This window comes from Apodemus sylvaticus, chromosome 3 (assembly GCF_947179515.1).
Source record: "Apodemus sylvaticus chromosome 3, mApoSyl1.1, whole genome shotgun sequence".
In the NCBI taxonomy this organism is placed as follows: Eukaryota; Metazoa; Chordata; class Mammalia; order Rodentia; family Muridae; genus Apodemus; species Apodemus sylvaticus.
Window position 1 is genome coordinate 145,294,394 of NC_067474.1, and position 27,571 is coordinate 145,321,964.

Below are 27,571 nucleotides of genomic sequence, written 5' to 3' on the forward strand. Positions count from 1 at the left end.
ACAGAGCCTCTCAGGAGACAGCTATGTCAGACTCCTGTCAGCAAGCACTTGTTAGCATCCACAATAGTGTCTGGGTTTGGTAACTGTATATGGGATGGATCTCAGGTGGGGCCAGTCTCTGGATGACCTTTCCTTCAGTCTCTGCTCCACATTTTCTCTCTGTATCTCCTCCCATGGGTATTCTGATTCCCCTTCTAAGATTAGGCAGCCCCTTCTAATTACCATATTTATCCAACAGATCAGCTGGACTAAAAGGTTGACAATGGTCTCCTCATTCACAGGCCTGGCAGCTACTACCAACTCTTAGGGGATGCACTCTTTCCCCTCTAGGTCCTCTCAATCACCTAGTAGGCTCCACAGGCTTCCTTACAGCACCAGGACAATGCAAAAAAATGAGTGCCTCAGGTCTGGGTCTTGAACTCCACTCTCTGCCATTTCTACCACATTCTATTGGTTCAAGCAAGTTCTATTTGTCTCTCTGACCCACATCTTAATCCATCAGGTAAGTCCGTCAAGGTCAGCTTGAATGAGAAGACTGAACCCCTTCTGTTACAACAACAGAGCTGACCTTGACCCAATCCCCCACCACACCCCAGATGGCAGGCAGCTTGAGACCTCAACATAAAGCTTAATCTTGTCAAGCCTCTAGGCACAGATTGGGTTAGTTGAGGAGGGAAGACCTACCTTACCTGTGGGAAGTATCATTCCAAGACTGGAGTCTTAAACCAACTAAAAAGAGGAAAGAGAATTGAGACCAAAATCCATCATTGTCTGCTCCTTATTTTAGGAGGCAACACACGGCCATGTGTGCTCACGCCGAGGCCAGGGGAAGGAAGATATCTGGTCTCTTCCTCTGTTGCTGACCACATTACGTCCTCTTCGACTGACCCAGCCATTTTGGCTGGGCTGGCCAAATGAACTCCCAGGACTCTTGTCTTCACTGTCCAGTGTGGGTGTTATAGACGTGTGGGGCCACACCCAACTTTTATGTGGGTACCAGGGACTTGAACGTGGGTCCTCCTCATGCTTGCCCAGCAAACCGCTCTTAAGGGATTTCCTCAGCCCCTGTTCTCTCTCTCCTGACTGTAAATGCCCTGTAACAGATGCTTTAGGGCCTGACCCTCCCCCCTCGCTCCCCATCCCCACCCCATGCCTTCCCCACTGCAATGCCTAATCCTGGTCGTCAACCTGACACACCTGGAAAAACAGAACTTCAACTGAAGATGCCCCTCCATCACCGCACTGGCCTATGCTTCTGTCTTCAAGGAACTGGTTTTGCATAATGGTTGATGGAGTAGAGGGGTCAAGCCCACTGAGGGCAGAACCATTCCTAGGCTGGTGGGCCTGAGCTATAGCTGAATGTGAGTCTGGAAGTGAGCCAATTCACAGGGTTCCTCCTTGATTTCTGCCTCCGAGTCCTGCTTTGAGTTCCTACCTTGGCTTCATTCATGATGGATTGCAACCTGTAGGATGAAGTAAATACTTTTCTCTCCATATTGCTGTTGGTCATAGTGTTTTTCATCGCAACAGAAACCAAACTAGAACACTCACTATAGTGGACTGTACCCTTGGGCTGTATCCCAAAAGAACCCTTTCCTCCCTTAAGATACTCTTGTTGCAGGAACAACCTCTGTGGGAGGACTCTTGAGTGATGCCCTGGTCCATATATCTGCTGTTTGGTGAATAGAAAAGCCAAAACAAGCCTAGGATCTGGGCCTCTGACCCACACTGCCCCAGGAGGCCAGGCAAGCACTGGTCACACACACACACAGAGAGAGAGAGAGAGAGACAGAGAGACAGAGAGAGAGAGAGAGAGAGAGAGAGAGAGAGAGAGCCACTGGGTGGCATTCTGAGAGCACATTTATTTACAAAGCGCTTTACAAACATTACCTTACACCTCCCCACAGCCCCCTGTGAGGTAGGTCAGTAGTCATATCTACAGTTTACAGATGGGGAGATTGAGGCACGAAATGGGGGTGTGGCCTACCCCATTATAAAGAGAACTTCCCACCCTCCCATCAAAAAATAACAAAATAACAACAAAGAAAGCACTGGTCCTCCATCCCGAAGCACCCCTTCTTTCTCTGTACTCTAGAAGCTGACACCAGCCCTGCTCTAGCCCGCCCCAATTCAGGGGTGGCCTCACCGAGAGCCAAGGGGCCTCAATGCCAGGGGGCTGTGATTCAGCCTTGTGGATTGTCACAGGCTCAAGCTGAGCAGGACCAAGCCGTGAAGACCTGAAGGCCAGGGAGGAGAGAGGAGCTGAAGTGCATCTTGTGCATATACTGGGCCAGGCAGGGATGGAGCCCAGGAGGGAGGCACAGGCCCTGTTGCAGGAAAAGCTCAGAAGCAGGAGGGAGCATGGGGAGCAAAGCCGCCCTGGGTCTGTCGGGGCAGTGGGATGGAGAACGGGGCTGCAGGATGCTTGGCATGGCCCACTGGCAAGACAGGGAGAGGTCCCAGCTTCAGGACTCTCGGGGGCTCAGCCAGCTGAGACTCGGCCCCTGCCAAGTCCCAGTGAGCCTCCACCACATGCAGAAAGGACCACACTGGGTGCAAGCCTCCCACTCTCTGCAGACGCTCGTTCATCTCTTGCCCAGGACTGTAATGGCGCGGAGGGGCCTGGCCTGGGCCCCCCAGCACTAGCTATTTTGGCCAGTGCCACTGTCCCGGGCAAGCTTCTCTGCACACGTCTGCAGGATCCTCTGGAGGTGGGGCTGATACAGTCTTGCAAAGCTCCTCCTTGGCCTCCAGCCTTCCCGTGGGGGTCACCAAGATGGCGCAGTGTCCGTTCCAGTGTTCTCCCTGTGGAATTATGGCTGAGCAAAGTTGGGGCCACAGGCCCTCCTCATCAGTCTGGAATGATGGGCCATGCCCTGGGTGTTCACTGGGTGCCCCGGGTCAGGTGCCTGCTATCTCAACTCCAAAGCCTCCAGGTACTCCAGGGCCACGTCGTAGCAGAAATGGTACTGATCCTGGAGAAAGAGAGAGCCTTGAGCCCTGGCCACCCTCCAGAAAAAGGGGGAATGAGGAAGACATGCTAACCACCCGGGACTAGAATGGAGGCCCAAAGTTGAGGACCAGACAAGAGTACGTAGGTTCTGAGAAACCCGGTGGGGGGTGTTTGGGGATCTGAAATGGCCGTGCCCCAGACACAGCTCCTCACCATGGTCTCCACCATATTGGGCTTGTAGTTCCGAAGCGTTTTGGCAGCAAAGAAAACATCCACCAGGCTGTGGCAGCGGATCATCTCCAAGACCGTGGCACAGGCGCAGAAGGTGCCACTGCGGCCACCCCCGTTGCTAAAGGAAACACAGAAGAGGTTTGGGGCAGGACCTGGCAACGCAAAGGTGAGGAGTGGAGCTAGGTCATCTGAAGGCAGGGGCAAGGTCGGAGAGGCCAAGACAGGGGAAACACTGAAGTGCCACCTAGGCTTGGCTAGAGAGAGGAAAGATGAGAGGTAGAAGCCAGGATCTAGTCCTAGGAGCAGAAGGTTAAAGACAGTTCAGAGTTGAGACAGGCATCCAGAACTGTGCGTCATGCCCGAGATATCCTTGAGAAGCATCAGCCTGTAGACGTCTAGCGGAAAGAGCCAACCATACTTCAGGTGACAGAGGTGACAGGTATCTCAGAGGCCAAGAAGACCCAGAGCACACCAGCCAAACACAGGCACTGGGCACAGCCCGTGGCCACCAGGCACCCCAGCCTCCTCTTCCCGATTCTCTCTGTTCCTGTGACTCAACAGGAGCCTCCTGGGGAATGGGAGACTAACTAGCCTCCTGCTGCGGGAGTCTCTCACTAAGACTGAAGGTGGGCCCTCGGAGGAGAGGGCCCAGGCTGGCGTTGGGAGACTCACAGAGCACAAGAAGTGGGAAAAAGAGGTGACTGAGCCCAGACATGAGTGAAGACCTGCATTTCTGAATGGAGGTACGCATACACGAACGAACGGGTATGATACACACTAGAGAAAGAAAGAACACTGCGTGTGCATACATACATAAAGACTAGAATCCCACTGGCATAAAGGGTATGCTACATGGGGCCGCCAGGATGGCTAAGTGGATGAGAGTGCTTGCCGCCAACACTGATGGCCTGAGTTCAATCCCCAGGACATGATAGGGGCATAGAGCTCACTCCTGCAGCTCTTATTGTCCTATGACCTCCATACACACATGCTGTCATGCAAAAACACACGCATAGGCACACACATGTATGTGCCTGCACACACACACATTAAAGAAGTGTAATTTTTAAAAGTTCTTAAAATATGCTACATGGTGCCAGCAAGATGCCTCAGTGGGGTAAAGACACTTGCCACACAAACCTGGTGACCTGGGTCTGAGCCCCAGAGCCCAGGTAAAGGTAGAAACAGAAAACCAACTCTATGAAGTTGTCCTCTGACCTCTAGACATGGGCTGTCCCATGTGCATGTCTATACAACATTCATATGTGCACAAACAGACAAATGAAGAACAAGTAAATATGCTCTAACGTCATGGAGTGAGGGATTCTGACAGCCCTTGGAGCCTTGACTGCTTTGTGTTAGCCCTGAGGGCCCTGCCAGTCTCTAGCCTTTCACCTACCCACCCCCTCCCAGGGAGCACTCACAGACAATGCACCACGGTGCGCCCATCCCCACTCTCCGCCTGCCACTTGTCCACCTCAGCCAACAGGTGCAGGAAGGCCTTCCTGGAGTCAGGCGTATCCCGATAAGCAGACCACCGCAGGAACTGGAAGTGCCGGACCAGCAGGTGACCCTCCTGCAGCTGGGGACACAGCAGCCAGGCAGAGAAACATGAGCACAAAGGTCACAGGAGCCCCTGATGACCTTGAGACAATGGTCAGTAAAGGCAGCCCCGGCCGCTCACCCTTGGTGTCCTCAGGACACTCACCCGAGAAGAGTTCTGCACCCGGAACACCCGGGACACCAAATCCTCGTTTGCCGTGCCAGACACAAACTCTACCTCCATGAGGCCATACTGCTGTCGGCCTGGCTCTGGCCAGTACTGCAGGCAGGGCTGGGACACGGAGAGAAAGCTGAGTAGAACCAAGCCAGTCCCCACTGCAATGCCAGCTCTGGGGGTTCCAGCCTGGCTCAGTGCCTGACTCCCGACTCCCCTGCAGCAGACCTATCTCTCCATCACACACACATCAGAACACAAGGACAGCTGCCCAGAGCACTGGCACGGTCACGCTGGTCACAGCAAACTCTTCACAGACAGTGTCATGATCCCCACGGCTAGTGGCTGGAAAACTCCATTCTAACATGCTAGCATCCCACACACGAGTGTGCATGAACTCCTGCATCATGCTGACATTCTCTGGGAAGAGGCAGGCATGCACCTCCACCTATCCCAAACCAACAGTGTTTCTGAGCCCGCTACACTCAAAGATAGCATGGTCCTGACACTCAAACATAGCCTCATTCCCCCACTCAGCCCCTGTAGACAGCACTAGAGAAGGGAGAGGGGCAGAGGCGGCCCTTCCAATACACACATAGGCACACATGTGCTTCAGCATAAAGAGGTAACATGGCCTACCCCAAGTCAAAGAGATAACAGGAAACTTAAATTTGTTTTACCTCAAAAGCCCCAGGGCGAGGTAGTTTGGGGGAACCACTGCAAAAGCAGAAATTCTAAATGGGTTGCTCCAGGGTCGGGGAGCACAACACTGCCTCCTCCCACCATGTGACCCTGGAGAAAGCACCTCCTCTCTGCTGCAGAGGTCCTAATTCCTTTTCTCCCCTGAAGCCTCTATCCAGAAGCCACTGTCAACTAGCGAGCTGGTTCCTCATGAACCTTGTTTATAGACTAGGAAACCCAGGCCCTGGGAGGGAGTGTGACGGCAGAGCAGGTGACTTTGGGGGGCAGTGAACGCACTGAGGCCCTGGAGCCTCACCCAGGCGGAGTTGGACTGGTTAAGCTGGTTCAGCATGACGATGGAGGTGCACCCGTAGTCGTAGACCAGCCGCCAGAAGTCCGGTGTGGTACTCTGCAGGGGATGCAGGGTCACGATGAAGGCGGCGCTCCGTGTGTAGCTCTGCAGAGGAAACAGCACTCAGAAGGACCCTCTGATGGCTCTGAGCAGTGCCTCCCAGAAGCCAGGACTTGCACATGGGTGACCAGAGACATGGCTGGAACCGGTATCTGAGGCTTCAGGGGCCCAGGAGAGACCAACCAGCAGTGCATTCCCACTGAACCTTTCCTAGCTGGACACTGGAGTTACCACTCCACCCCCAGGATATAGAGAGCACACTAAGGTAAAAGGTCATGGATAAAAAGGAGGTCACCAAAACCTAAGTTTCCGTGCCAAACTATGATACTCCCTAGTATCATAGGCCCTTCAGTGGGACCAGACACCCAACTAAGCGAACTGGTGGGCACACGTACATGCACACACATGGATGGCCCTGGGCTGAGGAATGGTGACCGTGAGCCTCTCCCATGTGTCTCACTTCAGATATAGAGCTTCAGTTCACAGCAAGAAGCTCACAGGCAGCACCAGGTGTCCCTCTCACCTTGTGCCTTGTGCTATCCTACTGAGGGGGCTCCGGGCCAGGGACTAGGCCACAGAAAGCCTACCTCCCTCAGACCAACTCGGAGGCGGGGCTCTCTTCCCTATGTGGAGGCCTTCCAGTTGCTCTAAGCCTCCTGGCCTGGCTCTCTTCTCTCCTTTCTCCCTGACCACTCACTACCCTTGGCTCTCTCCTCTCAGCAACGTGAGTTCTCGGTGCCTTGCTCCTCCTCCCCATGATGGCCATGTGTAGGAGGGTAGGTCAGCCTGGCAGAGGGCCCAAGACACACAGCCTATATGGCTACATAGGCAAAGCCACGTTCTCCGCTATTTTCTGTAACATTTTGGTTCTCTGCCTGCCTGGCTTCTCTGTCATCTGGCTTTAAGACGGAGTGGAGCAGGAGCGATGCTCACAGTTCTCCCTTCCCAGTCCCCAAACCCCAGCACCTAGGTCCTGCTCTGCTTGCAATGCCCAGTTAAGGCCAGGGCCAGGGAACAGGTCTGCTCACCAGCTCCTGGGCCTCCAGGCCACAATTATCTAAGAACGGGGGTGGGGGGGGCTGTTTCTAATCACCACTGAAGGTCCTGGAGCTGGGCACAGTCCCATCTCCTCAACACTGGCTCCTCCAGCTCCAAATATCAGGTGTCTAGTCCTGCCGTCAAATCCTCAGGGATCCCCAGATCTCATCTTACTCCAGGCTCTGCTGGGACCACCCAGACCCTCACTAAAGCTGACTGTAACAGCAGGAACCCTGAGTGTCCAGGGTGGAAGACTGAGAGGGGTAAGAAGGTCTCCCGTGGGCTCGTCCCACTGAGTGGGCATCGTGAGGCATGTCCTTCCACCAGAGGCCTTGGCTAGACTCCATCGACCCCAGGGCCCTCCCAGGAGTGGGAGTTCCAGAGTGCCTGCAGCCTCGGGCTCTCACATCAGTCAGGGCTGCATTGATGTAGTTGTTGGGGTCCCCGTCACTGGAGATGAGGAAGGGCAGACAGCGGTCTGGCGGCAGCACGTCCATGCTACGGTTCTTGTCTCGATTCCGGGGCAGCAGGGCGATGCTGCACTCCTCCACGTCCAGAGGCGGCGTGACTGAGTTCAGCGTCTGGAGAGGGGAGTAGGGAGGGAGGAGACTGAGCAGGCCCTTTCAGGGCCTCCTCAAAGGACCTTAGAAAATTAACTCTGCTGGAGAAACTGAGGCCCAGGGAGAAAGAAGTTAGGGAGTCTAGCTGCCTTTCACCAGGCCATGTGGGCTGAGACTGAGCTTTGGGACTAGCACCTGTCTCCCTGAGGCAGTGAGGGCTTGGATACATGACTTACTTTTCTCACTTGTAAAATGGGAATGTGGTGTGCCTTTTTCACGGGGCTTCCTGGAAAGCTAAAGGAGATCATGCCGGCACTAAGAGTGTGATGCACCAGGGCTCGGCCCAGTGAGGCCCAGGCACTGCAGGCCCAGTGAGGATCACCATTGGGTTGTTACTATTCTCAAGGACGTAAGCCTGAGTCCCGCCTCTTCCCAAGAGACAACCCCAGGCACAGGGCAGAAGCCTTGGTCACAGCTGTCTAGACAGAACGCAACCCTGAGCACCTGGCGCGGCTTCAGCCAGGGCTATGACATCTGTTTCTACACCAAATCTTCGGTTTCAGGATACTGGAGTGTTAGTTTCTCTCTTATTCTTGGGAACCCCTCCCAGGGCCCCAAGTTTATCATGATCCCCAAAGCTGATACCCCTCTCCAGGAATCACCAGCCACATTTCCCGGTGACTCTATGCTGGCTCTAGAATGTGCCAGTCGGCAGGTGCCATATGGCTGAGGGAACACAGGAACTCTGGGAGGTGGGAACCCCTGTGTTCTGGTACCCAGAGAGCAACAGAGTCCTTTGGAGAGCAGCCTGCAGCATGACAAGCCTAGTGCCACCCAAAACAGCCGGCCCGAAGCTGAGCCTATCCTGGGCTCCTCCTCTAAACCCAGTGCCTGGCTTAAGAACAGCGGTGTGGGTTAGGGGTGGTGGCGCATGCCTTTAATCCCAGCAGTCCGGACGTAGAGGCAGAGAGATAGGATTTCTGTGAGTTCAAGGCCAGCCTGGTCTACAGAGTGAGTTCCAGGACAGGTAAGGCTGGCTGTTTTGCTGGGGCCACCATGGGCAGCAAGGGCAACTGCAGCCTGGCACAGCTGTGGGCCAGGAGAAGGTTCAAGTGTGAAGCGGGAGCCAAGGCAGAAGCCGGGCGTCATGGTATGGGCCTATGAGGCTAAGTGACAGGATCCAGGCTCCTCCCAGTCCCTCCCTCCAAACTCCTCCCTCCAGGCTCCTCCAGGTTCTTCCCAACTCCTCCCTCCAGCTCCTCCCTCCAGGCTTCTCACAACTCCTCCCTCCAGGCTCCTCCTAGCCCCTCCAGGCTCCCCATAGCTCCTCAAGGTAATGCAGGATCTGAACCCACATGTACCTGATCCCAAAAGTCTCAGGTAACAACAGCTCTAACACAGTCCTTTATTGTCCCTTCCAGTCACCCAACTCTGTCCCTCCAGCTGGGTCTCCACCCTCAGGTCTTTCTGATTGACCCTTGATAGCCACAGTACTAAGGACTCCCAGGGCACACTTGCACACACCACCTGTGTACACACACAAACACACTTCCACACATATACACCAAACTCCGACACACACACACACACACACACCTACACACACATTCACACACCCAAACTCCACTCCTATACACAAACACACCCAACCCTATATATGCTCACACAGCTCACACATATACACATATATATGTGTATGTGTGTGTGTATGTATATATATATATGTGTGTGTGTGTATATATATGACTATATATATATGTGTGTGTGTGTGTGTGTGACTATATATATATATATAGTCACATACCTCTTATATACATTGTACTGGCTAGTTTTGTGTGTCAACTTGACACAGGCAGGAGTTATCGCAGAGAAAGGAGCTTCAGTTGGGGAAGTGCCTCCATGAGATCCAGCTGTGGGGCATTTTCTCAATTAGTGATCAGGGGGGGAGGGCCCCTTGTGGGTGGTACCATCTCTGGGCTGTATTCTTGGGTTCTATAAGAGAGCAGGCTGAGCAAGCCAGGGGAAGCTAGCCAGTAAGAAACATCCCTCCATGGCCTCTGCATCAGCTCCTGCTTCCTGACCTGCTTGAGTTCCAGTCCTGACCTCCTTTAGTGATGAACTGCAACGTGGAAGTGTAAGCTCAATAAACCCTTTCCTCCCCCACTTGCTTCTTGGTCATGATGTTTGTGCAGGAATAGAAACCCTGACTAAGACAAATTGGTACCAGCGTAGTGGGGTATTCCTGTGACAACCTGACCATGTTTTGGGGAGGGCTGCGGAAGGACTTTGGAACTTTGAGCTAGAAAAGCTGTGGAAAGTTCTGTAGGAGCTTGGAAGACAATGTTACGAATAGTGCAGAAGATGGAGGCCTGGCTTGTGAAATTTCAGAGGGAAGATTAAAGACTCTTACAGTGGCCATGTTTTGATTGTGAAGATTCTGTGGTTTTGGTTAGCTGGGGCTGAAAAATCAGCTGTGAGTAACAAGATACCAGAACCACTAAAGCAAACCTTTGTATTACTGGGACTATTGATGCTGGTTAGCTGGAGCTAAGAAATTAGCGGTGATTAAGAAGAGACCAGCATCACTGAGATGAAATCTTCTTGGAAGTGTTTTCTGAGAGCACAGAGAGTGTGTTCCAGAGATAGCCACAGTTGTATTTTGTGCTGTGGTTGGATTTGGTACTGTGTAAGAGTCACCCAGATGGTACTGGTTTTGAAGGCATGAAGGGGTCATGAAGAGCAGCTGAGGCTCTTGGCACATTGAGAGGCCACGGAAGGCCATTGGTGAAGGTTCAGCCTCAGTTGCAATTGATGGCCCAGGACTTGAAGGGGTCATGCATGGGAGCAGAGGCTTGTCACCCTGATGAGAGCCTATGAGAGGCTATTGGTGAAGCCTAATTACAGTGGAAGAGAGCAGCGTTTTGGAGATGCCAGTACCATGTGATGACCACCAAGAACAGCAGCAGCAGTGGAGTACAGGCAGCTGGAGCCTAGAAGACAAGCTGTGTGCTACAAAGGGCAGAGCTGAAGAAGTGACCCAAGCCCTTGGAGGAGCCCAGAAGATCGTGAGTTGGATCCCAGACATTGGACATTTGGAATTTGAGTTTTGCTTTTGGTTGTGACTGTGCCCTGATATGTTTCCCTCTTGAAGGAAGAAAGTATTTTAGTGGAGCCCACAGTTAAAAGACTTTGAACTTTTGAAAGACTTTGAATTTTAAAGATATTGGACATTTTAAGGTGATTGAACTTTTAATATGTAAAGACTGTGGGACTTTTAAAGTAGTTTAGATCTTGGGGATGAATAAGAAAGTAAGGGTTGAGGCTTAATAGTGATGTGTTTGTGTGTCAAGTTGACAAGGGGTCAATTGTACTGGCTAGTTTTGTGTGTCAACTTGACACAGGCAGGACTTATCACAGAGAAAGGAGCTTCCGTTGGGGAAGTGCCTCCATGAGATCCAGCTGTGGGGCATTTTCTCAATTAGTGATCAAGTGGTGAGGGCCCCTTGTGGGTGGTTCCACCTTTGGGCTGGTCCTCTTGGGTTCTATAAAAGAGCAGGCTGAGTAAGCCAGGGGAAGCAAGCCAGTAAGAAACATCCCTCCATGGTCTCTGCATCAGCTCCTGCTTCCTGACCTGCTTGAGTTCCAGTCCTGACTTCCTTTAGTGATGAACTGCAATGTGGAAGTGTAAGCTCAATAAACCCTTTCCTCCCCAACTTGCTTCTTGGTCATGATGTTTGTGCAGGAATAGAAACCCTGACTAAGACATACATATTCACTCCACTCATACACACACACACACACACAACCCTGCCCCTATATACACATACCCAACTTTACACATCTATCCCACACCTCACACCCATACACACACTCACACACCCCACATCTCTACACACATACTCATCCCCCCACCTGGAACTCTTCCCGAAGCTGGGAGGAATTACTCTGAGGGTCAATGCGGATCATCTCCCTGTAGGTGGCCTTGAACTCATTGACAGGGATGGTGGTCTCCCCACACAGGCAGGCCTCCAGGATTGCATCGTGGATGAAGATGTACTGTTCCTGGAACAGGAGACAGGAATGTAAGAATGAGGAGGGGACTGGGAGCTGAGCTCTGCCGAAGATGAAGGACAAGGAAAGCCAAGGCTGAGTTCAACACCACCTCAGCTCATCTCTCCTGCACAGGGGCATTCCCAGCAGGTCATCTGAGTGTGGAGGGACAGTCCAAGGTCCCAGGTCTAGTGAGGACACAAACCCTGGACTCCTCCCTCATCTCCCCTCCCGCCACCTGACTTGCCTATACAGCACTGAAGCTTGGAGAAACCTAAGAGCCACCTGCCACCCCCCAGCCCCTACCATGCGTGGTAGGGGCAGGAAGGGTCTAGGATGCCCTGAAGATGTGTTATCCAGCTCTAGGCTGCGTGACAGAGCCCTAAATGGAGGGCAGAGGTCAGACACAGGCCTGGTCCGAACCTCTGTCTGGATCATGTTGAGCCGCCGGGAACAGAGAGTCTTCACGCAGTTGTAAATGTCCACGACCCCCTCACACTCAGCCATGTCCAGCATCACATCCAGGACGATGTAGCAGCCTGTGCGGCCAGTGCCTGCACTGCGGGGACAGGAGGGAAGGCCAGGGTCACATCAGAGCCTTGGGGCGGGGACTCAAGACCAGGGAGAAGAAAAGAGGTGGGGATCAGGGTGTCTGCCTTAGCCATAGACCTCAGGGCTTAGGGACACTCTGACAAGGAGGGACTGTGGAGCACAGGGGACACAGTTGGGAGCAGAGAACAAGGGGCAGGAAGAACAAGCCAGGAAAGGCTGGGAGGTCATGGAGATGTCAGCCCCAATGGAGCAACACGGACTCAGGGAGAGGGATGAGAGGGGCGCTCAGGACTCAGTCCAGGAGCACACACTCCCCTGGATATCCCAGACTCCTGTATATCCTTCAAAACCCCACAGACTTGCCCATCCACACACACACACACCCCCAGGGAGCTTCCAACACTTCCAGGCCCCTCCAAACCCTCAGAGCAATATGGCCAGCTTCTGTTAAAACACTTGCCACAGGGTCCCCGTGGATGTGGCTATCTCTGTAACTCCCCCGGGAGGCCAGCTGGAGCAGGGCTGTGTGCATCGTTGGTATGTGTGCTCAGTGTGGGAGCAGTGTCGATGGGGTAGAAAGTTGGGAAGGACGCCACCAAGAGTCTAGCTTTATTATGGCACCATCGAAGCACTACAACAGCATTGAAGATGGCCCAGCTCAGTCACACGAGCACTTTGGAAGACCTGGGCGGCACCCACTGGGGCTGACTGTTCACAGACAGCAACGCGGGTGCATTTCCTACCTAGAAGCCAACCTCTGAGTAGCCTTAGCTGCCATTTTATTCTAGCACCATCATTTCTGGTGCCTAGCAACAGAAGGTGGACAGATGCACCCTGGACTGTGATGCTGTGTGGTTGGACCTCACGTTGAGGGGACCTAAGTCACACAAAGTTCTGGGAACAGGGAACATTCCAGAACTGGGCCGTATGAGTGCATGTGGGCAGTGGTGTGATGTGTGTGTGGTGTGTGTGTGGTGTGCGTGTGCATGTGCGTGTGCGTGTGCGTGTGCGTGTGCGTGTGCGTGTGTGTGTGTGTGTGTGTGTGTGTGTGTGTGAGTGTGTGCGTGTGTGTTAAAGGTCGGAGGTCAACATCAAGTGTCATTCCTCAGGAACACATTGTTCCTTTTGAAACAGGGTCCAGCGCTGGGCCCTGGGGCTTCCTGATTAGGCTAGGCTGGCCAATGAGAGACAGGGATTTTCCTATCTAAGTCTCCCCAAGGCTAAGATTACAAGCACATGCCCCACACCCAGTTTTTTATATAGATGCTGGGGATCAAACTCAGGTCCTTGGGCTTGGGAAGCAGACACTTCAGTCAGCCATCTCCCAAGCCCATGTTCTCTCTCTCAATCTGAGAAGAGTAAACTAGTGGTTCAGTTAATGAACACTCTTTGTGATATAAATTACACGTGTGTTACAGACTTCTGTATGGATTAGAATTCATCCTTAAAAGATGATGTCTTGTGGCTGGAGAGATGGCTCAGTGGTTAGGAGCACTGGCTGCTCTTCCAGAGGACCTGGGTTCAATTCCCAGCAACCACATGGTGGCTCACAACCATCTGTAATGGGATCCAATGCCCTATTCTGCTATGCAGCCTTACATGCAAATACATACATAAATAAATTTTTAAAAATTCAATCTTAATGAAATTTGAACAGAAAAGGAGAGAGGGGGTGGAGGGAGGGAGAGAGAGAGAAAGAGAGGGGGAAAGAAAGAGAAAGAGAGAGAGAGAGAGAGAAGCCTCTGATAAAGGGGCTCTGTGGGGTACCAACCTCAAAGCCAAAGCTCCTGGGATCTTAGGTGACACATTGTTTCCTACCATCTGTGTCCAAGCAGGGTAACCCAAGCCCAGGACACCTTCGGGAGCGTGAACCTACCCAGCTCCCCACACCTGGGCCCCTCTCCTTGGGATCTCCAGTGTCCCCACCTGCAGTGGATGACAATGGGCCCAGCATCGGGTGGAGTGGAAGCCTTCACGCGCCGGATGAAGGCCAGCAGCCCCGTGGCATGGTAGGGGACACCATGCTCTGGCCACGCTGTGAAGTGGAACTGGCGGACCTCATGCCGGGCAGAGTAACCTCTCTGTGGAAAGCACAGTGGTGACAGTCAGCTGCCGGCAGCACCCACTAGACACCCGCTGTATGCCGGGCTCTGGCAAGGCTGGCAGCAATGTCCATTGTCCAGGTGGGGAAGAGAAGGCCGTCCCCTCTGCCAAGGCTGAACAAGTGCACACACTGCTGCATTTGGACTGAGTCTGCCAGATGCTTAAAGCTATGCTGTCCAGCACTCACTCTGCCCCTGGGTTGTCGTGGAAACAGAAGAGAGCGTTGTGAAGCAAAGTCGGCGTGCCATTACCCACTGAACTATCTTGCCAGCCCTCCTCTGAGGACTGTACAGAGCAACTAAATGGGAACGTGAACCCTGATACAAAAGGAAACCCTCTGACCCTCATTTTTCTCATCTGCACAATGGGTCTGATGGTAAACATGTGCCCAGAGCTTCCTAGAGCTAATAAAATGTGTGTAAGGGACTCACAGTACAGTGTCCCACACCACAAGGAACAACGCAGGGCAGTCATCAGATCTTCTTCAGCATATCGGAGGCCCACTGGAGACCAGCAGGCGCTGTCACCATCCCATCCCTCAGCCAATCTCCCAGCAAGAAGGGCTTGCTTACCACTCCCCTGCCCCTTATGCTCCCCAGCCTGGGGCAAGGTGGGCTCTACATGGAAGAGGTGTAAAGGAGACTCACCCGCTCCAGGGCAAAGGTGCGCACCACATACTCAGCCAGTGTCTCTGTCTTTACCAGCGTGATCTTGATGTCCCCATACATGTCTGAGTCCTCAGGCCAGTAGCGGGAGCACTTTACCTGGGGCCCCCAGAGCACAGGGTTCGCTGGGCTCTTAGCCAACCATGAGGCCCACCCTGCCCCCAGCCCATTCCCCATCCCCCCGCTTACCCTGCCCACCTCTACCAGCTTGGTGATCATGACGATGCTGGCACACTGCTCCTGCCACACCATGCGCCAGAAATCGTAGATCATCTCAGGCTTTGGCCCTGGGGGCACAGAGAGTGCCTGTCCCTGAGCAAGGTCCCCCATGGCCAGCATACCATGATGCCCAGTGACATCACCCCTTGCTAGGAGGCTCCCTGGACCCCAATCCCAATGGGGGCTCTCACTCACCCCACCAACCACAGCGTTATGCCTGCAGGGCCCTAGAATGGGCAATAGCAGGGCAGAGCCAGGCTAGAAATCCTGGTGTAAGGATTTAGAGAGCTGTACAGACAGTAGACCCTCAGTCCATGGAGCAAACCAAGAGGCAGAGAGAGAGGCAGTAGCAAAAAAGAGACAAGACTAAAGGGGACCCAAGTGACCAGTCAGACCAAGGATGGGCCTGACCAGCCCTTGCACATGCAGCACCACAGAGATACACACGGCCAGGTTGCTGGGATGGATTGATCATACCAGGAAGCACAGACAGACAGAGGATAAAGGCTACAGTTACATGCAAGAGACCCAGGCAGAGTGGATGGAAAGACAGACAAATGGGGAGGCAGAGCAGGTCAGCAAGGTAGACAGGCAGGCAGGCAGCAGACATTCCAGGTCATGAGAGGGTGCCACAGACAGAAGGGCCAAGTACCTTGAGTGGCTATGAAGTGGTTTGACCTGTGGTAGCCCTGAAACAGGAGAATAGGACTCAGTGAGTGCTGAGGGAGCAGACGTCTGTTCCTGCAGACAGCCCCTCGTCCCCCTTCTTCCAGGAGTGGCATTCTGCAGAAACTCCCACCCTCATGCCTGCCTCTGGATGAAGGTGTGACCTTATCCTTCCAGTCCCAAAGCAGAGACGAGTGAAGCTATGACACCTGGGTCTTGCTATGGAACCCTAGGGAGAATGGGCCTCTGTGAGCCCTCAAAGCAGGAGGGTTATCTACTAACACATGACTGCGGTTTGGAGACATATGAAGCCCCGGGTGCTGTTGTCCTGCTCCCAGAGTCCCAGAAACATAATCCACCCCGAACCCAGATATGGGAGAATCAGTGGCTGGCAGAATCCCCAGTTTCTGTTGGGGTATTCAGAATGGATGGTACACTTCCCAAGGACCTCAGCTACCCAGAGCTTTTTGTGACTGGTACTGGGTGGGGGGGAGGGGCAGGGAGGCAGGTAAAGAGGGTTTCAAATTGGTTCGTTGGGTGAAATTTTCAAATCTGTTTTCCTGATGATGAAGAGTATTCCTGAGACCAGGTGATGGTCCCTTGTTTTTTCTAAATGTTACTGTCTATCTCCCATAAAAGAGAAGCCAAGAGCTACCTCATCCTCCATTCCCAGAGCCCTCAGCCCAAGCATCAGTGATCTGATCTTCTGGAGTCATGGTGCTGGCCTCAGACTGTTCTAAGCACTGCCTTCCATCTTATAGGAAAGAGAACTCACAAGCTACCTCATTCTCCATCCCCAGAGCCCTCACTCAGGCCAGGTAGCACCAAAGTACAATGGCCCCAAGGTCCCTCCCAAGGCTGCATCTTTCTGTGACAAAAGCCAGCCAGGGAGGCCAGTGCAGGCACTGAGTGGAGTTTACAAAGTACAACAGAGGCAGGCAGGCCTGAGAGAAAGCCAAGCTCCACCCCTGGCCCTCAACACAGCTTCTTGTAATTCCTCGGAACCCCAAAGGGCCCTGGAGCCTGCTGCCAGGGTCAATCTCAGCGGCCCTCAAGCAAACACCCCTTCCCGCTCTTGACCTCCATCTTCTCTTGCATGTGGCAGATCAAGACAAGATTTCCCTCCCAGGGATGTGAGGACATAAACAGTAACGTAGAGAAGTGTTGTCACTGGACCAAGCATAAAGCAGGACCACGAGCAACTGTTATTTTTAACTGTGTTTCAAAGGTCTCTAAAGTGGCACGCACTCCTTTAATGCCAGCACTCGGGGGCAAAAGCAGAGGTGGGGTGGGGAAACAGCTGGGCCTCGAGGTGACCTTCTGCATGTTGGGTTCTAATGGACCTGGCAGGCTCCAACAAGTGACAGACAGCACTTATTAGCTGGTATCAATAATGGAGTAATGGAACTCAATTAAAACTGAGTGACCGGACTGAGGACGAGGCTCAGGGGGAGCATGCCTACCTTGTGGGAGACCCTGGATTCTATCCCAGCACAAACAAAACAAAACAAAAGCCACTGGTCCCAATGATTAGATGTTATAACATCTGTCTCTGTCCCCACACCAACAGGAGAGCAGTTTGGCATGCTGGGTACAGAGGGAGCCCTGGGATTATGTCAAAGACCCACTTGGGCTCCGAGGATGTGGGCGGATCTGGAAATGTGCCTTTCTGGCCAGTTCGCTGGCAGCACCCACACCGCAGAGCCTCAGACAGGGGAGTTGCCAGCAGGGCTACACCTTTCTAAGCATCTGTTGCCCTCTGTAGCTGGAAGACAGCAGCTAGACAGCCTCATGGTGCCCTGGGAAAAGCCAAAACCCCTTCAAAGTGACTATGAAAAACCTATAAAAAACCTCAATCTGCCCTCGGTACAGCAGCCTATTCAAGACCAGAGCGATCATCTCCGCAACAGGTCAGAGGGTCAAGCTCACCTGCACTAGCAAGCTAGTGAGCTTTCAACAGGTCACCCTGAACTGCTTGGGTCCCTGCTCCCAGCAAACCCAATCTGCCTAAGCTCCACAGGTTCCTCATCAGATTCAGAGCCCCACCCCACCAGGGCCCTTCCCAGGGTCCTAGTCTCACAATTTGGAGAAAGTCTGGCCCAGGGCCAACCAACCTACCTTGTCATACAGGCCTATTTGTTTTCTTTTCATATTTATAATATATGTGCGTGTGTGTATGCCTTCAAGAGTTCATGTGCACCGTGTGCGTGCAGGAACAACGGCGGCCAGAAAAGGGCACCAAATTCCCTAGAACTGGAGTTACCAATGGTTGTGAGCCACCTATGGGTTGAACTCTGAGCCCCTGGGAAAGCAGCCAGTGCTCTAACCACTGAGCACCTTTCCACCCCCACTCAGCCCTATATGAAGCAAGCGCATGAGCTCACGATTCACAATTTCTACATGTTCATTTAAAAAAAAATACATTTTTATTTACTTTGTGTGTAGGGATGGGCATGTATGTGGACAAGTGCCACTGCATGTATGTGGGGGTCAGATGACAGCCTGCAGGAGTCAGATCCTCCCTTCTTAAAGATATCACCCGAAGGACACAAATAGAGGTTTTGCTATACACATATACATGTGCATGTGTGTACATGTGTGCAGGTGTGGGGGGTACATGTGTGCACATGTTTAAAGCCAGGCAACGACCTCAAGTACCATTCTCAAGATATCTGTCCACCTCCTTGGAGACGGTCTCTCTTTGGCATGACACTTTGCGATTAGGCTAAGCTGACTGGTCAGCCCGGAAGAGTCACCCGGCTTCACCTCCCCAGTGCTGGGGTCACAGTGTGAATCCCCACATGGGTTCAGGAAATTGAACTCTGGTCCTCACACTTGCAAGGAAAGTATTTACCAACTCTGTCACCCCCAAACCCCTACAAAGACAAGTTTTAAATGATCATATCTTGAAATAAAGTGAGTAGACATCCACTTTAGGGAGTAGCTCCCAGGAGGTTTGGACCTCACACCCCAAGAAGCATCACCAGGTGTGAGGACCAGAGAGCTAAGCCCTTGCTGGAGTCCGCGTGGGTGGTGCTGGGGGAGAGTGGAATGATAATGCTGGTTTGTGGCCTACACCTGTCATTTTACCTTTTTCAGACTAATACGATCATCTGCAAACGGACCCTTGCACAATTAAACAATGCACTCTAGGTGCCTGGAATTCGGCTGGTGCGACAGGTTGCTCCGAGTCAGCGTTAAGCCCAGTGAGACCTTCTAAGGTATTTCTTATGGGCTGTCTGACAGAAGGGAACCAAAATGGGTGAGATTCAAAGGCAAGTGGGTTACCACAGGGAACCAGTAAGGGCCCGTATTCATCACAGCCCACAGGGGGCGCTAGGACCCAGCACTTCCGCAGTCTTTTGTAAACCTAATAGGCCTTTTACATTTGAGAATTTTACAAACCAACTGTGTGGCTGTACTCAGAATAAGGGGCACGCCTGGGATAATGGCTGTCCCTGCCAAATGTGGCTGGGGGTAACTTTCACTTCTTGTGTTAGTCTCTCCATGTTGTCTAGGGGTCTGATAACGAACAGAATTCTAGCAATGATTAAAAAAGAACAAGAAATAATCTTTTTAAGGAGATAAAATGGAAAATGTACCCACGAAATAGCAGAGGATGCCAGTCATTAAATAGTTTGAAATACAATCCTAGCATCCAGGAGGCTGAGGCAAAAGATGGTTGTGAATTCGAGTCCAGCCTCAGCTACACAGTAAGTTCCAAGCTAGCCTAGCTACAGAGTGAGACTCCATCTCAAAAAACAAAATTAATGATGATGACTATAAATAAGATGGCTAGATTAATTAGGGTCTTCCCTTTCTTTCTTTCTTTCTCTTTTTAATTTATTTTAAAACAAGTTAGCCTCAAACATACAACATAACTGAGGATGACCTTGAATTAATTTTTCTTCCTTCCTTCCTTCCTTTCTTCCTTCCTTCCTTCCTTTCTTTCCTTTATATTTTGGTTTGTTTGTTTATTTTTTTTGAGACAAGTCTCTCTACATAGCTCTTGGCTGTCCTGGAACTCACTCTGTAGACCAGGCTCTACTCCGAGATCCATCTGGCTCTGCCTCCCAATGCTGGGATTAAAGGGGTGCACTACCACACCCACCCAGTTTTTACATGATGCTGGGTCTCAAACCCAGGCCTTCATTTACCCTTGGCCAGCACTCCACTAACTGAGCTATCCTCAGCCTTTTTAATTCCCAAAAGAGCAGGTGATATTACAATTTTTTAACTGTTTTCAAACAAATTTGGGGGGAGCACATTCAAATTGGGGTTAAATGGAGGGCAACATGATTGAGGTTGAGTTTTAAGCAAACTGACACAAAGGGATTTGAACACTAGGACGATGAGCTTAAAGAGGACCGACCCAGGCCCCAGCTTCTCAGCAGCAGAGAGACGAGGCCACAGAGGGCACCGCCCCCGACGGCTGCACAGACCAAGAGCTCTGCAGAAGGGCAGGTGGTGAAGCTCACACAAAGTGGCAATAGGGGGACAAAGGTGACAGCAGTGACCAGCACCCCAATATAGCTGCTTTCATGGAGAGAGTTGAGGGTGGGAGGGAAGGTCTCCTAGTGGGGAGACAAAGTCTTCAGCCGTGGCAGCCCCTGGCAGGCTGCTGGAATGGGTGTCTGGTGTTTGGTGCCAGAAGGGAAGGAGGGAGAGAGAGAAAGAGAGAGAGAGAGCCAGCCGGAGCCTGTGAGAGAGCCCGGGACACAGCCAGTTCACCAGACAGGAGGAGGAGGAAGAAGAGGAGGAGGAGGAGGAGCAGGAGGAAGAGGAGGGGGGAGGACGAGGAGGAGAAGTCAGAGATACTTACTTGTCGGTTTATCCGAATCTTAATGATTCCAGTGAGGGACAGAACAAAGCAAAAGAGACAGATGTTAGGCCAGAGGTGAGTGGAGGTGGGCGGGGCGCAGGAGCGGCCAGAAGGGTGAGTGAGCTGGCAGAACAGAGACAGGGTGGCCAGAGAGAGGGAGGGGTGGGCATGTCCCTGCCAGGGCCCCCGAGAGAAACCAACCAGGTGGAACCCCACTGAGAAAGGTCCACTGTCCCCTGTGACCGGACACCCAAGCCTGGGAGACCGGGCTTGGCTTTCACCCCAGGCAAGGAACAGGATGGGAGGCCAGGTTGGGGGGGAGGCAAAGGGTTCTGGGAACCATGGGTGGTGTGGTGCATTCAACTCCAGGAGGAAGACTGAAGAGGGAGAGGAGAGACATCTGCAGAGATCCTGATGACCTCAGTCCTGGTAAACTGTAGCTTACTTCCTGGCCTTTGACTTCCCTGTTCGTACCTGAGTGTCCCTCCCCTTCATCTGTGACCACACTGTTTCCTCCGCACAGGCTCCCCAGCCAGCCCTGGCTTTACCACTAGCTGGCTATGTGACACCTTGCTTCCGCCTATGTGCTCCTAGCTAACCTGAAATGAATTTCCTTGCATGTTTCCTTCAATGTTAATCTGTTCCCCCTACTAGAATCTAGGTATAATTTAAAAAAAAAAAAAAAAAGGAATGGTCATGTGCTCTCATCTCTAGCCCTGGCGCCCAGGTGCTCAGAAGAATGCATTTCCTGCACAATTAAAGGATGCTCTTTCATTTTCAGCTTGTTGCATGGAATGCAGTCCAGGCCCTGGGCCTTGGCCAGTTCCCATCCACACTCCCCCATCCACCCCTGGGAAATCTGCCCTCTCTTGGTCCCTCCCCTCAGTCCAGCCAGATCCAATGTCAGGATGGTCAAACGGTTAGCATCGGAGACTGTGGGGACAGCCAAGCTGGGGCTTGAGCCTTTACCACTCTTAACTGTGTGACCTAGAACTGGTAGCTTCACCTCTCTGAGCTCCATCTTCCTCTCCTGTAAGGCGAGGTCATGCAACAGAGGGTGATAAGGTTATATGAAATGTGAGATTGCATGTAAAGTATTTAATCGCTGTGCCTGGCACACAATATGTGCTCAGTAAACACGCCTCACTTATATATGATCAAAGCCAAACACTTGAACAACTTCCTGATGGCCCTGGGAGCTGGCCCAAGGCCTTAGCCTGACAACCAAGGCCTTGACCATCTAGCCCTGCATAGCCTCTTCAGCTTCCCTATGGAAACCATGAGAATCCCTCCTCCTGTCCCTCAGCCTCCCTGTCTGCCCCCAGACCTTGCTCTACCTCCCCATGGGCGAGCGCAGCCCTCAGGATGCTTCCCTGATGGCCAACACCCATCCTCAGCTCCCCATCTCTGAGATCCCTGGCACCAAATGCAACTCAGCCATTCGGATCCTCATTTATTCTCTGATAGGTTTCTGCCCTGCCTCACCCGGTGGGGACAGGGACAGATAAGCAGAAAGAGCGGGGCCAGGCACTCACGTCTATGTAGTTGGCAGAGATGTAGTCGGCATCAGGGTCCCCCAGCATCGGGTGTAGTTTCACGTGGTGCCGATCATCTGTGAACAGAGCAGCAGAGCACACTGTGCCGCACAGCCTGGAGCGCGGTAAGTGGGGGGCATCTCCTGGAGACCAGGGGAGCTCTCAAGCAGGAATGCCTGGTGACCTTCATAAGGGCTCAGAGCTCGCCAATGAACTCTGAGCACCATGAGGATGGGCCAAGGGTTAGAGTCCGGGTATGGAGTTGAGGAAGACAAGCAGCAATTAGCTGTGAGACCTTTAGCTGAGGTCTCAACTTCCCAAACTTGTTCCCTCATCTCTAAGATACTATACTGCAACGCACTGTACCGTCATCACAGAGGCCTGGGTGCTGTGTCTCTGAGGACAAGACTACACGGAGCATGCGCTGGCCGTGCTTTCTCCTCCCCCATTCCTCCTGTTGTGAGTCCCCGCCCCTTTCCCAGAACTCACAGGCAGACACTGGCTCCTGTCGGCCACCCTTGAGCTTGTCTTTCTTCTTGGTGGCATCCCAGCCTTCAAAGAAACTCTGCCAAAGGGAAAGCGGTAGTCAGTGGGGGGGGGAGACCCCCAAGACTCTCGGGACCCCTCCCCACAAGGGCTGGGGGTGGGGCACCATAAGGGCCAGGTGTGTGTGGAGGAAAGGGAAAGATGAGTCAAAGGGAGGTCAGAGTTCAAGGTCAGCATTGCTGTGGCTCCAACCAGAGACATGATAAGACTGGGGATCAGGGTGGAGATGAGATGGAACGTTGAACAGCCGGACAGTCTGAGCTTGAAGTAGAAGTCAGAGTCAAGGTCAGGGTGTGAGGTGGCCTTGGGGACTGTCAGGGTGCGGGTCCACCGCAGTGAGGAGAGCGGGCCAGGCCCACCTCATACTCCTGCTTGAAGCCGTAGCCCTCAGCTGTCTTCATCTGGTTGATGTGCTGCAGGAGGTCAGCCACACGTACTGCAGGGTGAAGCTGTCCTGTGTGATACGGGGAGCCCTTCCGGCCGCATGGGCGCCGAGGAGAACCCCCCAGGAGGCTGCTGGCCTCGGTGACACCACTGCTTCTCTGGTCTCCTGCAGGAAGGGAAAGGGGGCTCTCAAGAGATGCATCCTCAGGCTGGAGGGCCCTAGAGCCGGGGGGGAACAGCCAACATGGAGGGTGGCTGGGTCATTCCTTAAAGTCAAGTTTAGCAAGGCCACCCCAGATGAGCACCCGCACGTGTTTCATTTCTGTATCTTAGGTCTCCCATGTACAAAATAAGCAGGTCAACTGAGGTGACCCATAGGGTCCTCATGGCTACATCACCCTGTGATCCCATGACAACATCACACCACCCTGCCAGGTTTCACTGTTCAACCTGCAGAGGCAGCATTCACAGAGCCCTAGACATGCCACACACACACATACACTCCCCACTAAGGAACAATCTGGAACATTGGCACCTCCCAGCAATTACCCCCATTCAAAGATGAGCAATGCAAAAATTAGCTTGCGCAGCCGCCCCGCCCCTCCACCAGTAACGCCAGGCACCTGAATAGAACGTTTCTCCTGAGCCAACATTTCTATTGTCAGCCAAGGCAGTGGCCCAGACAAGGGGGCTCCACGGATCCCAGGCCCTGCCAGACAGACACACTCCCTCCCTGGCACTTAGAATCAGCATCCCCAAGGACACCCCGCCCTGGTTCAGGGGTTCAGGTCTAAGGCTGAGGAAAGCAGCCACTGTTCCTCCCACCCGGAGCTTCCCTTGCTGTGTGTCTCCTACCTCCTCTCAGCAAAGGCTACACGGCTGACTGGAGACCTGTCCTTCCCATTTCTCACTGGTCTGGCCTGAGAGGATCATGAAGGAATCTCTAGCAGTGCCTGCTCCACCTCCCTGGGCCTCCTGTGTGCTGATCCCTCAATACCCTTCCCCTCCTAGCCTGTGCACCCCGAGAACTCATACACACCCTCCATGTCTCAGCCAAAATGACCCCTGGAGGCCTTCTCCAGTGTGGACCTCTCCTCCGAAGGACTCACGGAGGATAAAGGCAAGGTGCCCAGACCGCTCCCCAGAACCCAGTCAGATCAGGGAGGCCGCTCCTCAGCGTCGTATGCCAAGGTTTGCAAACTGCTTCCAGGTAGGACCTCAAGGCCGTGGTAGGGTTTTCCTGCTTTGTCATGCTCCTCTCAGCAGCCTTAGTCCTAAAGGGGGTCCAGTGTAACAATGACCAACTGTTGCCTGTGTTTGATCCTGAGTTCTGGTGGCTGTCAGCTGGAGAACTGGCCGGTTACCAGTTCATCGTGTCGTCAGATGTTCTACACCCTTAATCTTACAGACAGGGAAGCTGAGATCCAAAGAGGAGGACATGACTCATATCATAGTCGTAAGTATAGTAAATATGCAAGATGTGTGTGTACATACAAACACACATACACATGCACACACACATGCACACACACACATTTCACATGCACACACACCTGAACATTTACACACATACATGTATACGCACACATGGACACTTCCACACATGTATAAACACATGAGTGTTTACACTTCTGTGTACAGGCACATGTGAACACTTAGGTATATATATACATTTGCAGGCTTACATGAACACAGGATTATACACAGGAACACTTATACACAAGCAAATACACAAGTTAGACAAAGAGAAGAGGAGATTTGTATTTAAAGGCATCTGTCCAATTCTGATGTAAACAAAAATAAGTATCTTCCCTGTAAGACCTCTAGGGGCCTCCAGCATGTCTGAGTGCGTCTGAAATATTCAAGAAACGAATGGAAGGAAGGCCGCTTCACGTGCCCACCAGGCAGGACTCTTTGTGTTTCCTGGGCCATCCTCAGGGGCCGCAGTACGGACTGACAGAGACTCTGGAGTGAGGCAGGTCTCAGATCAAATCCAGGCTCTGCACATGACCCTGAGGATGCTACTCAGTCTGTCTCAACTTCCACTTCCTCATGTCAAATGAAGTAAAAACGGATTCTGCTCAGCAAGGCGGTGTGAATGTTAAATAAGACACCTTATAAGAAGCATTGAGAGCCTGGCACCAGGCAGCGCCACCCACAGCAATCCTGGCATTGTTAGCTGTTTCCAGGAAAGGGAGTCCCTGAGTCCCCAAAAGCCGGGGCAGCTGCCTGACTGAACATGAACACCCACCCGGTCCTTCTCCACTGAAAGACACTGGTCCAGCCTGCAAAGCCAGTTCCAAGAAGCAGCCACAGCTATACAAGTGGACAGCACACAGGACTTCAAGAAGGGTTTCTGGGGCTTGGGAGATGGCCCCGCCAGCAAAGCACTTGCTATACAAACCATGTGGACCTGAGTTCTGGCATGCACTGTGACTCAGAGACAGAGGGGGTCCCCGGCAGCTCAGTGGTCAAACAGTCCACTAATGGTGAACTACAGGGTCGTCAACAGACCTCTCAGGAAGTGAGCGATTGAAGAAGACACCTGATGTTAGCTTCTGGCTTCCAAATGCAAATATACACACACACCACACCCATAAATACACATACACCCATACACACAAATATACATATATACAAATACACATGCACACAGATACACATGCACATGTATACACAAAGATACATAATACATACATATACATAGATATATAGATACATACATACATGTACACACACATGCATACACAAAAGATTTCTGCTGGTTCAAAGAACTCAGTCCATCAAAGAGACTGGGAGCTCAGGGAGTTGTTGTGGACGTAGAGCCAGTGGCTCAGTAAGTGATCACTAGGTAGGAAGAGACTCAAACAAGAGTGACAGGAGATTGACAGCTCATCCACAGAGCCTAATCAGGCCACGTAACCAGCAGGCACATAGGCGCAGTCCATTTCTGATGACCAAGAACCAGGCTGAAACCTTGATGTGAAGCCAAAGCTGAATCCAGACACTTACATCTGAGCCCTAGAACAACACAAGACATTCTACAAATGGGACCACCAGGAAAGGTGGGGCCCCGTGCCATGACCTGGTTTCCTGGGCTCAAAGATGCCAGGTCCGCATTCTCTTAGCTGTGGGATTTCCCACCTATCCCAAGCTGTGCCCCAAGGACCAACCTGCTCCTCCACCAACAGATTGAGTGTTACCCAGGCCCTAGGGAAAGTGCATGGGTAAGTGCCTGCCTTGGAGGCTTGATGCCCACATAAAAAGCCAGGCTTCCACGCACGGAAGCCCATAACCCAGTGCTGAGAGTGGGACGGGGTGGAGACGGGCTGCGGTCCTGGTGAGGGAGAGGGGGCAGGCAACACCTCTGCTCCTGGTGGCCTAGTGTGCACAGTTCTTCTCCACTGCACCCTTCTCACTCAGAGGGACTAAAACCAGTGAAACAGCCAAAATAAATAAATAAATGAGCAAACAAACAAGCAAAAACTGAAGAAAAAGAGACTCAGAGAGGGGAAACCACTTGCCCGGGTCCACACAGTCAGAGGTAGCAGAACCACTATTTGGTACACGTCTTTCTGAATGGCCAGCATTTGTGTGTGCTGCATGGACCTGGGGGTGGGACTAGCCTCAGAGTCCTTGTATAATCAAGGGTGATTCCTGCCTTTCCCTATCCAAATGCTACAGGGGCTACAGGAGGAGTCAGCATGCCCTGGGTATGAAATGCTCTACGCAGAGCTTCCTGCACATCAGGCGGGCCCTTCACCCACTGGGGCCACACCCTCAGCCCTCCCTTTTCCTCTTTGTTTGTAACATGAGGGTTGGTAATCACCACAAGGCAATGTAAAATGGTGAGAGCTCACAGAGGCAGCCGACAAACAGAAAACGGGTGTACATCGGGCTTGGAAACACACGTGAAGCTGACGAAGTCCCCGATAATGGAACGCCAAGTGAGGCACTGTCAGAAGTATGTGCGATATTCTTATAGATATATCGGAAAATCAAAAGTGACTCAAAAACTGCAAGCCTGAAGGCCTGGCTCCTTTAAAGAAGCTGTCTGTGGATTTTAAATCTTGGGCTGCGGAGACGGCTCTGTGGGTCAAGGTGCACATCACCAAGTCAGTCTTCAAGACACACATAGTAAAAGGAGAGAACCATCTTAGCAGGTGTCTGCTGACTCCCACACGTGTATACAGTGGGCACTCATGTACCCACACACAAATGCACAGAAACATATGTACATAGAATTGTGATACAGTTACAACTTCTCAAAGCTCTTGATAGCGCTGACGGTCTCCAGCTCCCATATGATAGCTGCCCTGACCCCCATTTCCCAGGGTCACTCTGGACTCCTCAATTCATCCTCGAGTTACCTGGGAGAGGGGCTCCATTTCACCCACTTCCCCCTACCTCCATCCCCTCCCCCTCCCCCTCCCCTCC

The 27,571-nt window shown here is 52.5% G+C and overlaps 1 protein-coding gene across 4 annotated transcripts in view; it reads right to left on the reverse strand.

Moving 5' to 3' along the window:
• Positions 1 to 1,842: 1,842 nt before the first annotated feature.
• Positions 1,843 to 27,571, reverse strand: part of Ptpru (protein tyrosine phosphatase receptor type U) — a 77,108-nt gene continuing 51,379 nt past the window's right edge. For 2 of the 4 annotated variants that reach the window (XM_052177546.1, XM_052177543.1), the window contains 14 exons: positions 23,110 to 23,300; positions 22,694 to 22,769; positions 22,205 to 22,281; positions 15,834 to 15,870; positions 14,945 to 15,249; positions 14,121 to 14,275; positions 12,066 to 12,201; positions 11,505 to 11,654; positions 7,440 to 7,613; positions 5,899 to 6,039; positions 4,893 to 5,018; positions 4,609 to 4,766; positions 3,167 to 3,302; positions 1,843 to 2,975 (listed from right to left, as the gene is read on the reverse strand). In XM_052177546.1, coding sequence (XP_052033506.1) covers positions 2,913 to 2,975; positions 3,167 to 3,302; positions 4,609 to 4,766; positions 4,893 to 5,018; positions 5,899 to 6,039; positions 7,440 to 7,613; positions 11,505 to 11,654; positions 12,066 to 12,201; positions 14,121 to 14,275; positions 14,945 to 15,249; positions 15,834 to 15,870; positions 22,205 to 22,281; positions 22,694 to 22,769; positions 23,110 to 23,300 — 1,925 coding nt within the window. In that variant the 3' untranslated portion in view covers positions 1,843 to 2,912. The remainder of the gene's footprint in view (positions 2,976 to 3,166; positions 3,303 to 4,608; positions 4,767 to 4,892; positions 5,019 to 5,898; positions 6,040 to 7,439; positions 7,614 to 11,504; positions 11,655 to 12,065; positions 12,202 to 14,120; positions 14,276 to 14,944; positions 15,250 to 15,833; positions 15,871 to 22,204; positions 22,282 to 22,693; positions 22,770 to 23,109; positions 23,301 to 27,571) is intronic. The other 2 variants (XM_052177545.1, XM_052177544.1) reach the window with 2 other exon arrangements.